Raw genomic sequence first — 12,428 nt, forward strand, 5'->3', positions numbered from 1 at the left:
GGGAGTTAAGTTGGAGGTCTAGTTAGGTTATAGCCTTGAAATCTGAAATGATAAATACTATACTATTCTATACTATACTATAACATATTATATAATATTATATTATATTATATCATATCATATCATATTATATTATATTATACTATACTATATTACACTATATTATACTATATTCTATTATACTGTATTATACTATACTATAGTGTGTTGTGTTGTGTTGTGTGGTCATTAAGTAGAACCAAATCCAGGACCTACACTTAATGAACTTGTAATGCATTAAAAATGAAAAGGGTGCAAACATTTACAATTGTACTGCTGCTGAAAATAACATATTAAAGTCCTCTTTCCTTCTGTTTTGGGCGCATGATGACTACGTTGTCTTTTATGCATTGACTAGTGTGTAAAATGTGTATTTTGCATGGAAGTTATAAAATAAAATTACCCTAGATTGTTCCTATTATCACTTGTCACTACACTCTGGATGTAATCTCTATATCTAGCCATCCATTACCTTGCTTTAGTTCCATTGGTGATGGATCATCCTAGGTTAATTTTGTGGCTGCATATATGAACACTAAATGTTTAAATTTGAACTTTTTAAATTGGTCTCTTATTTTCCTCCTTTACTAGCCATCACGAACCAAGAAAAGTGCAACTTATTTCCTAATGCATGCAAGGGTATTGTATTTTAACAATTACCTCCAATTCATTTAGAAGATCTAGAATGCAGCTACTGTTTATGAAACAATGAAAAAAATATAGTATAATCTTATTACATTACCATTCTATTGTCAACCTAGGTATATTGCATGCTTGTTTGCTGTCTTCAATTGATTTTTTGTAATCATTGGATTGGTCCTCCAAGGGGTCTGATTGAGGAAAACATGACCCTCACAATTCAATAAAGGTTTTTGTAAACACCACGAATTCCTCGCTAGGATTCAAAACTTAGAAGATTGAGTCAAACAAGTTTCATTAATTAGATTTTTGCTAGTTCATTCATGTGGGTATAAATTCACGTATGCATGCCAATTCACTTCCATATGCACAAAGGTAAAGTCCCCATGCAGATCCACACCACAATAGTGTGCAGTCAGTTTGCAAATTTTCAGGCAATCATCTAAACAAAACCTTAAAAAATTTAGAGTAGTGGTAAATCATTATTCAACTTCCTTCACAATGTATTCCATCATCGAATATTGAGCAAAGCATTACATTCGAATTCATTTAATTTCTGCAATTGATATAGTATTTAACTATATAAATTCCGAACTTATATATCTAGGTTGGTCATTTTTATTTTTGACTCAATATTTACTGATGTAGAAGGTGTTGAACACACCTCAAGACTGAGAGGGGGTTGGCTGGGGTGAAGTGTGAATAAGTCTCAAACAAAATTGCTTTAATGTTTAATCCAATATCATAGTCAATTAATCCTTATCGAGAGTAATAGCATAAAGAAGATAAAGTCATAGACACAATGCAAGAGAACACCAAATTTACATAGAAAACCTAAAAGGGAAAAGTCAAGGTGGGAATTAACTCACAATATATGAAAAAAGCATTACAATGTTTATTTTAGTCTCACTACCAAGGAAGCACATTGCTCTCTACACTTGTAGGCTGGTGCGCACTATCATAGGGAAGGATACAAAAGAATTTACAGGTTAAGATGCACTAGCTTAAGGCAAGATATAAGACTTGCAAAGAAGACAACGGGATTGTACGGATGCTCAACCTTCGGCACCCTGTCATCCTACATGCAGTGAAGGTTTTGGGTCAGGAATTCATCTATATCCACAACAGGTACAGAAAGAATACCAATCTTTCAAGTATGTTTCTTGCTCTGGTGCTCACCAGAGAGGTTCCAATAAGTCACGTGAAGAATCTGTACCAGTGAGTCTTAAAACATAAATACCTGGGAGAATTTGATGCAATCTTCAATAATGTGGATGTGGAAGGGAAGATACCAGAGGTACAGCAATATTATCTCGGCCCGGAGAGGGGTTGCCACAAAGAGGTGAGGAGATTCCCTCTTGTTCCTGCAAATGGTGACCTCTCTACATCCACCCCACTTTGTGGAATAGTTCCAAGGGTTCTGTGATAGTGAAGGCTTTGGGTCTCTACAAGGTGAGAATTTGACCCTGAAGGATTTGGGCTTTCCTACTTTACCTGATTGCCGGGAGGACTGGTTTGTCAATGATGCAAGAGAGGTGGAGGAAATCGCTCAATGTCCTGCACATAGGAAATGCAATGGGCAGTGCGCGGTCAAGGCTGGAGCTGCACATGCGAAGGAAATGAATTCGTCACGAAAGGGATCCCTGCAAAGTGACAGGAGGTTCTCTTCAGAGATATCTGGGAGCCAAAGCCAAAAAGGAGCCCTATGTTCTTCTAGGTTATGGTTGGGCTGGATGGGCAATCAATGGTGCACTAGGTCTTTCTTGGTTCTCTCTTGTTCTTGGTTTTGTCTTTAATATTTTCATACTCTTGACTTCTCTGGTAGTTCTGGTATAAAATTTGGTGTATATATAGGTTGTCAATCATGTTAATAGCCGAGTAAATTAAATTTTAGACTGTTTCTGGGAAGCTCAGAGGGTTTTGAAGGTTGTTTTGTCTCGTCTGGTTTTCTCTGTTTTTTTTGTGGGGTAGTATTATGGTCTGTCTAGTTTCTGAACTTGTGCCTCTACCACCATGAATATCTGGCATTATCATGTAATTCTCTTTCTTGAAGTAATAAAATGGGTGCTGGCCCTTTCCAGCTACCAATTTATTTATAAAAAAATTGCAAGCATTGTTTTTAGTATTTATTTGTTACATGGAGGATATATGTTTGACAACTAAATTAAAAAATACCTTTAAGTATTCCAAACAGATGATACAGATTGAAATTTATTATATAAATAAATTAATACATCATTGAGAGAAAGAATATTTTTCCCTAAATTTTGCAACTTTAGAAAGACAGCTCTGAAATAGAAAAAATAATATGTCATAATATAAGCTCAACCCAATGGGATCTCTGTAATATTCGATATATCTTACCATATGAATGCCTGTATTAAGTTTATCAGCAAACTCCTTTGTCAAAAGTAAAAGATCATCTGTTGCATTCATGATTTGCCTCACTCCAAACCAAACTTTGATACGCCCATCAGCAGTGTTATGCAGGTTCTTGTACAATTCCTCTTGAATCTGCATTCTCAAAATGAGTTAACAAATATAAAAACAACATAACATGATCATGATAGTTACATCAAATCAAAGGCCTTTAATATGTGAAAGCATGCTTTCAACACAAGCCAGATTTTAAATCACAGAAAACCACCAATTTCTGTATAAGAAAAGAGAATTTTTTTCACAAATGAGAAAAGCTTTGTAAAAATATATTCTTCAAAATGATTAGATTCTTTACAAAAGCATAAACTTATCATAAAGTAATAATGAATGTCTACAGAAGAGGAACCCTTAGATTCAATCAAATTAAGGCTGTTCTACTTTTCGTATTTTATGGATAGGAATTTTAATTTACAATAGATTTGCATTAATAAATAGGAATCTAAATGAAAATTACAAACTATTCTTGCTTTTAACCACTAGGAGGTCAAATAAGTTAAAATATAAGATAATCAAAAGTTAATGGATGTAAAGAAACATAAATGGTAAAAATAGATTTTTACAAAAAAAAAAATGGGTTCCATGAGTACTGTGAATTTCAATTTAACATGCGTATTATTCATTCTTCGAATTAAGTAACTGCATCAAAATCAGGTAAGAGTACAGATACAATTACACCATTATGTCAAAACAGTTTGGAGGAGAGATAAATTCTGGGGTACAGAAAAATATTCAAATCATATATACATGCATATTTTTCGAAAAATTAAATTAAGTATACCACATATCATAAGTATGCTAAACAAAAAACAGCCTAATATTAATCTCTTAAACAACTCTTCAATTCCTATAAAAATAATAATAAAAATACTTAAATGGAATTTGATGAAGTTTGAAATGAATTTCACTAGTTGCAAAAAGAGAAATATTTAGCGAGGGACAAAAAGTTGATAATATTACACTTGAATAATAAATGGAACAAGGAAAAAACATAGACACGGGCAAAAAGCAAAATGTTAGGTCATTTTGCCAACTAATCAGGGCAAAGTTCTCAGTCATACTTGTTGATGTGAGTTTTATTCCATTACAACATGTCGAATCAAACATCCAGCATTTTGGAGTAAAGCACTAAACATTCAATCCTCTCTTGATATAAGGTCATCTCTCATGCTAAGTTTGCAACATTAGGGCATGAAATGACTTCAAGATTCTTTTCAATTGTTTCATACTCGCTCAATAATAATGTGATTTGTTGATAATCACTTAGGAGACTTAAGCTATTCATTCAATGTGTATCAACTAATTGGACTTGTAAAGATTTGTCTTCACAATGTACAATAAAATATAGTTTTGATTTTCCAACTTCCACTTCAACTTCAACTTAAACTTGCTAACTTCCACTAGTTTTACTGCTGACTATGAATGGAAGTAATCATGTATGGACTTGGATTGTACTAGATGTAGCTTAATCAGCGACTCAAGTCACCTAATGCAAGCTTGTAAGGAATACTTGAATGGTTTTTAAATCAATATCTCCTCTCCAAGTGCTTTTTGTTGTCCATTTTGTCATCACAAAATGCAGCCAACACTACAAAACTTTGCCAATTAAGCTTCATATCTCTCTAAGTTAACTCACTATATGATTGGCTATAATTGGTCAAATAATCCTTTCCAATTCATATTGCGAGTCTTTTAATTGAAGGTTCTCATCAAGTCATTTTTGTTTTCAAGTCTAGTAGAATATACTAGATTTTCATGGCCTTCAAAGTCTTCTTTTGTTTTAGCGTGTTTGTTTGGATTGCTTTCCTCTCTTTGTCAATGTCTTGCTTTTGACCACACCCTCATTTCAAGTTATCTTGGGACCTAATCGGAGCTGTTAATCAAAAATTATTAAGGTTTAAGTGCATGTGTAATCGGGTTTTAAAATCCCGATTGCATATTTTAAATATTAGACCTTATATTTTGATGGTACGTTGCACTTTTTAAAATATATGACTTAAAATCACTTTATATTATGTTTTTAAGTTATATAATTGCACTATTTGATCTTTTAAATTACTTAAGTTATAAAAAGCACATTTTAATCTAATTTGATGTTGAGTTGCACTTTATTGTTATAATTTAATTTTTAAATCACTTAAGTGAAAATCTCACTTTCTTAACCCATTTACAAATGCCACATAAAATGTTGTGTAAATATGTAATGCACCCAAAAAAGTGAGATTCACTTAAGTAAATCAATTAAACATGTTCTAAATAGAAACAATAAGTTGTGCAAGTTATAAAACATGTAATTGCACCCAAAAAGTGTGATTTCGCTTGTATTTCATCAAGCCAAGAAGTAAATCGCACCTTTTTGAGTCAATTGCATATTGCATATTACATATTTTTTAATATGCAATATGTATTTGCTTCTAGAAACCACGATTTGGCATGCAAAACTAATTGTTTCTCATCAAAACAACTTGGCTGGGCAGTTTTACATGCATTTTAAAATATGCATTTCATTTTGTAAACATCGATTTGCTCTTTTACATGTAATCCACCTAGAAAAGTGCAACCAACTCTAGACTTGGTTTTTTATGCAAAATGCAACATGCAAATGGGTTGGAAAAGTGTGATTTGGAAAAGTGCGATCTGCAATTTACATGTATTTTAAAATATGCATTCCACCTTGTAAACAACGATTTGCACTTTAAATGTGTTTTAAAAACATGTAAATAAGCCCAAAAGGTGTGATTTGCATTGAAAGGCCTATACGCAATATGCAATGTGTTTTGCAAATCCCAATTCGCATTGGAGAAGTCTTTTTAAATATATAAATGGGCTGGAAAAGCCCAATTTTCACGAAATGCTTGCATTTTAACATGATTTCTTCTCTCCTTTTGGGGATTTGAATTTATATGTGCTTTCTCATAGCATATACACTCTATTTTAAATATGCATTGTGGTTTGAAATGTCATGTCCCCAAATTTTAATGTAATAATTTAATTTAATTAATTAATTAATTGGTCACAAAATTTAAATAATATAATAAAAGGACCTTTAATTAGTTACTTCAATTAATTAATATGCGGCCCAAGTTAATAATATTTGTATTTGTGCTTACGTTTGATTTAGTATATTTCAGACCCATTTTTATTTTAATTGTTTCCGTAGGTGTTGCCATTGGCTATCTTTGTAAACCCTCGAGAGTTCCTCCAAAGGATATTTAAGCACGGCATGTAGGTAGTAGTTCGTATGCGATTTGAATTATTTTATTGTATGCAAATTCCTGTTGGAATTTTGTATTGTTCGCCATTTCGAAAGTGAGAGATCTTCCCTACTTGGCTTTCTAGTTACGGTGGGATTCAACCCTCACCCTATTTCATCTGTATTACTTGGCTCGGATCTGCCAAATTTGAGCGCCATCATTATTTGCAACTATAATATCAGCTTGGTTATTAATGTTTTGTGCCTATTCAATCTTTATTGTGTATCTCATTTGGCAGGCTGAAGGTAATTATAAATCTCTACCTTCATTTGTTATACTTAAAACCATACTCTGCTTAACCTCCTTCCACCGTATGCTATCCATAGTCCTTCCTTCCACCATACAACACTCCCCATTGCCTACCACATAGCCCCTTTGTATTTTGTGTGGTTGCCTCTTGCACTGTACAACCTTCTTCCAAATCGTACAGCTTTGCATCCTACACCGTACGGTCAGCTCTTCACCCCCTTCACTGTGCGGCAAACTCAGACCCCCACAATACGGTCAGCTTCCCCTTCATCGTATGGTCTCTCTGCACCGTATGGCCAGACAGGCCTAGGCATCACCGTACGGCCAATACATCATACTTTGTACAGACAACATTTGATCGCAATGTACGGTTTTGGAAACTCCTACCGAGTTTGGGGGTACTAAGCCAGAAACGAAACATTACAATGGTATCAGAGCAATTGCGTTCGGGTCAAGATTCCCTTCGAGAAGTCATTGTCTTTGGGTCGAGATCCCCTTCGAGAAGTCATTGCCTTTGAGCCGAGATCCCCTTCGGACCGAGATTCCCTTCTGATCAAGTTTACCTTTGGATCAAGTTTCCCCTCGGAACCAAATCCCCTTCGGATCGAGTTCCCCCTCGGGTCAAGATTCCCTTCGAACCAAGTACCCCTTTAGATCGAGTTCCCATTTAAGTCGAGATTCCCTTCGGACCTAGTTTCCCTTCGGACTGAGATTCCCTTCGGATCAAAATCCCTTCGGATTGAAATTGCCTCTAGATAGAGATTCCCTTTGGGTCGAGATTTCCTCCGAAAAGAGATCCCCTTTGAGACGAGATTCCCTTCGATCGGGATCCCTTTCAGGTTGAGTTCGCCTTCACAATATCATAGTAGTATCAGAGCTGGTGATCTTGCCAGCCTGCTGGCATGATTGAGAGATTTTGGTATTTGGATCACACTATGTCATTGAACAGCAATGGAGAGTGGTGGTTGAAGGCACTATTAAAAATTGGCAAAGAGCTCAACAAGGGTGTTGATCTTCCATTAGATATATTGGAAGTATGTTTGTGTAAGGTGAACCAATTCGTATTACCTTGAAGATTTATACAGAGAATCCTCTCACCGATTAAGGATGCCTCAAGTCAACCCAAGCTTTTGAGACACCATGATAGGAAAAAAAAGGTTGGTAGTTGCAGCATGTCTCAGTGAGGTCTTAAGAATTTTGATTCCTACAGCACTATATGATGATAACACCATGATAGAGATATTGCATTTGATAGTTGATAACTTTCGGAGTCTTGATGATTTCAGTAGTGACCCTTTTGGTAGGAGATCTACCATATTGGAGAATTGTGCAAATGCCAAAGTAACCTCCTCTTAGATCTCGAATTGCAAAATTTGGTCCATGATATGTTTCATCACTTCTTGGTCATCATCAAGGAATATCATGATAGTAAGATTCCAGTTACTATGGAGAGTCTTATGATTTTGTGCATTGAAGAGATGGATGAAATATCCCAGCCCATCACATCTATATTATGGGTTGTTCGTAATCTAGAATGCATCCCCTCTACAGTAGCATATAGATTGGTCAATAATGTTTTCAAGCATTGTGAAGAAAAACTAATATCTCATTTGCACAAGTGGGAGAAAATGGATGACAAGGGTGATGCATTATGTGAGGAGACGCTACATTTGTCGCCATGGAGACATTGCTCACTGTCGAGGCTCTATCCATCATCAAGGCTTCAACCATGGTTCTATGTGCCATCGAGGTTTTATCTACAACTAAAATGGTGAGCTTCTAACCAATCCTTGCTTTTCATATCAACTAGGCATAGGAAGGTGCTAGCTTCTAATGAATCGAGAATGATTTTCATATTGTCAACATTCATCCAAATATCCTATGAAGGCATAATCTAAACGAACATCTTCAATAGAAGTTAAACACTTGCAATTTAGGACTGGACTACCCTTGCACTATTACTTACAATCAGCAAGCACCAAAGGGTATGGAAACTACCTTCACCACTAATCACCATTCAACAATATCTTCCATCCATCTAATACTAATTAATATGAAATAAAATCATAATCAAAGCAGGGAATAGAAGAAACCATACAATACTTCAAAGAAGCAATATTATTAAGTAATCCACCATAAAGGCCAACAAAGAATCATCTATTAATTTGATAGCATTATGACAACAATTTCATCAAGCCTCCTCTTCTACTCTACTTCTACTACTAGCTAACTTGCTAACTGTTACAAATGAAAAGGCCTTGACCTTTTATAGTAGTTTCATTAGAATGAAGGGCCAAAATCAATTTAGGATCAAGGGCCAATATTTATCCATTACAAACCCTAATTAGGGTTGCCACCCCATCATCCAATTGCATGAGAACAACACCTTGTGGGCCAATAAGGAAATCACAATGCTTTTGAAAGCCAATGAGAAAATTGTACACTTGGCACGATATGATTGAAACATGTGGAACTGGAATATCTAGATTGGTCAAAGACAAGTGGGTGCCACCTTGGCATCCTTATCTCATAGACTTGATCAATCTTTTGGTGATGAGAAGATATCTCTTGATACTCAAGATTATCAAGCCTTCAATTTTGATGGTAAATTCCCAAATTGCTTCATCTCATCAAATTTTCTACATCTTCATTCTTGGAAATTTTCTCACTGCCATGATTTGAACTTGATTATACCTACAAACTTGAATCTTGAACTTCTTGAAGTGATGAATGCTTCATGCAGTTGGATTCTTTAAAATGAACTTCAATTTCCGGAGGAAATTTTTATGTCCCGGTTATAATTAAATTATTTGTTGTACAGCCCTGAAACTTAATATCTTTTGGGCCCCTTTTAACTTACTAGTTAGTTATGTAACTTTGACATGATATTACGAAAATTGTTCAGGAATAGCATCATAGCTTTGTCTCTCTGATTTAATTTTCATAAACCTCTTCACTGAGCTCATCAATAAAACAGAATGTAGGTCCAACTTCATGGATTTCTTCCATCTAATATTTATTCAAAAACTTTAGTTTAGATTTCCTCTGGAGATTACTGGTGGCTTATTCAACCACTAAACAGAGCATTTCAACCAGCAATACTCTTCTTTCTTTACCCTCATTTATATATAAAATTGCATAGTAAGATAACCTACTAGATCGGAAAGATGATTTCCGTGTGGGTTATTAACCAGTTATTTTTCAAATGTGCTTTGGCCATATCACAATCCTCACATGATTGTAAGATTATTCATAGACAATTGGTCATTTAGCTGGCAAGCACTACCAGATTATTGAAAACTAAGATGTTTCAAATTATAAAACAATCACATTACTCACTTCAGGAGACAAGATGGGAGCTTAAGGCATCTAGATTCATTTCTTGAGTACAGAATGCCCATGAATTCAGAACATAGATGGATCTGTGGTTAAAAATGGCACTAAAAAACAGTTGGAAAACAAGATGTCTGTGCTTCTCATTTATCTCAAAGCTAAATTCATACACATCAAGTTCAATGATTCAAACAACAACATTATTGTCATAAGTTTTATTATTACAAAAAGAAATCCTCTGGATGCTCATGATTTCTTCCCTCCACTAGGGAATCTTTGTTGTTTCTTGTGTATATTAAAAAATCACATCAAGCCTTCTCATGGATCCTTCATATTTTTAAGTATGTTGTTTTCTCTCAAATTCCATCAAGAATATCCTTTGATTTCTCAAATCTTCTAGTACTGTTTTCACTTAGTTAAAATGGAACAGGAAAGACTACAAATCAAGAGGTGAAGACTATTGATAGCATCTCCAGTTGTACATGAAAGGCTCGAGTCCCACATGTAAAAGAATTACAACTGCATTTATAATGGCATATTTCACAGCAATCATTTAGTTGTATAAATTTCTGCCAAAAATATTCAAATAATGAAAAATTATTTTGCAGGTTATCTCAATGTGTACCAGGGGACCCTAAATATACTGCAGAAGCCTTCCACTGGTCAAATAGAAACTACTTGCCAAAATGATAAACGGGATAGAAATATGCTAAACGATTGCCATAAAATATGCAACTCTTTGAGTTTTAACCAAAAGAATTCAATTATAGCACGTGTTTGAAAATGTAAGTAGAATTTCATGCCAATTAGATTAAGAAATCCATGTACAAAAATCTTTAGCAGAACCTAAATGATCCTTTCAAATATTTATCTTGTACCTGTACGCAAGATTTGGCTGTCTGTCTTGTCCAGGATACTGGTAGACCCTCACCAGCATCCATCACTGACTGTGCTAAGCAACCACGTATACCTAAACATTCAACTGCTCGGGCCATTCCAACCACATGCTGACCTCCAGCTTCTGCAAAACAAGTTACCTGTTCCACTAATCAGTGAAATAGATAATATAAAAGTTAAAACATATTAAAACTTTAATCTGTTTGCATCACCCATTGGCATTATTAGGCACAACACAGATGAAATAGGCAAATTTTAAATGCAAAATTTGCCAAGTATCTCTCTGAACTGTGAATATAATATTTATCTTTACAAGTTATAAATGTACTATCATCAAGACATGAACAAATAGTTTCACTGTGCTATAGATACAGTTCTTGAAGAAAACTAACTTCATTGCGGCCAGTAAAGGAGAATCTATTTACAACTCATCCCATATCAATTGTATTCACTGTATATAATTATCCTCGTGACATGTCTATCTTCTGAATAGCGATTTTCAGTTAATCAACTATAAAGTCAGTTCACTTCTCATGGCCCCCATACTCAGCCTGAACAGGTCCAGATCCTAGTCCAGCAACAAGATCACCTTGTGTTTGTGTAGGGCACAGTGGCTGGACTAAACATGCCCAAGACAAATTTGGGAAAACTTGGACATACCCACAGACCAAACAGGCTAAAAAAAATTATTAGGAGAAAAATTACACAATTTTAAAACAAAAAAAATATCCCAAATGGAAAAATAGCTCCAAAAGCCTATACACAACCTCAAAACATAAAGACAAAATACAAATACTATGTCTGTCATCAAGAGTTCTTCTAAATATAATTGTGCTAAAGATGTTTACCTCTGCCATTCCAACATTTCACTTTTCGTTCCTTGAGCCTGCTTTTTTTTAGTTGTGAAGGATTAAAAAAGATACAAGAAACAAATAGCTTATACCAAGGAAATTAAACATTCAAAGGTAAGTTTAATTGAGTCTGTTGCAAGTTTTATCAAAAAAAGTCCAGGCTTTGTAATTTTCAAAAAACATTTCAACTGCTTTATAATTGTTACTGAATGTTTAACATATGTTACTGTTCTATTGTTGTTTATTATTATTTTGTTTATTTTAAAACATAGTGCTTGAAGAAATTCGTACCTATCATAATGGCAGCAGGTGGTTCCAGTTCAATGGCTTAGAAAAGATAGGTCTTTGAGATTTGAAGCATCACCTCTTCAGCAGCATTTCTAGATGATTGCACAAAATCCTAGAGGTGTAAATTTATTTGACATTGTAGCCAATGCTGTAAGAAATTCACAAGCTATCCCTGTGCTACTCCCAGAGGTTGGAATTTTATTTCAAGTTGCTTGTTAAAAAATGTGTACCCCTTGTGCTACTCCTTAAAAAAAGTGACAACTTAAGTAGTTTTTAAAAGGAGCCCGGTTAGACATCCTATGGTGGTATCAAGGATGAGGAGATATGGTATGTTTTAAAAGTCTGTTATTTAAGCTCCCCAAATGTGACACCATGACATGAGGAGAATAACGTAAATTTACATGTTTCTTTTCAGAGCTCCAAAAAGGTTCAACCCTTTTGA

General features: G+C 34.7%; 1 protein-coding gene across 4 annotated transcripts in view; it reads right to left on the reverse strand.

The window, feature by feature from the left end:
* The window catches only part of LOC149540262 (uncharacterized), a 256,350-nt gene that overhangs the window by 207,513 nt on the left and 36,409 nt on the right, over nucleotides 1-12,428 (reverse strand). For all 4 annotated transcript variants that reach the window (XM_089801404.1, XM_089801401.1, XM_089801402.1 and 1 more), the window contains exons 3-4: nucleotides 10,829-10,987; nucleotides 3,043-3,192 (exon numbers count right to left, since the gene is read on the reverse strand). In XM_089801404.1, the coding sequence (XP_089657530.1) occupies nucleotides 3,043-3,192; nucleotides 10,829-10,987 (309 nt within the window). The remainder of the gene's footprint in view (nucleotides 1-3,042; nucleotides 3,193-10,828; nucleotides 10,988-12,428) is intronic.

This window comes from Cupressus sempervirens, chromosome 9 (assembly GCF_028749045.1).
Source record: "Cupressus sempervirens isolate cs-2001-9-10 chromosome 9, ASM2874904v1, whole genome shotgun sequence".
NCBI classification, from domain to species: Eukaryota; Viridiplantae; Streptophyta; class Pinopsida; order Cupressales; family Cupressaceae; genus Cupressus; species Cupressus sempervirens.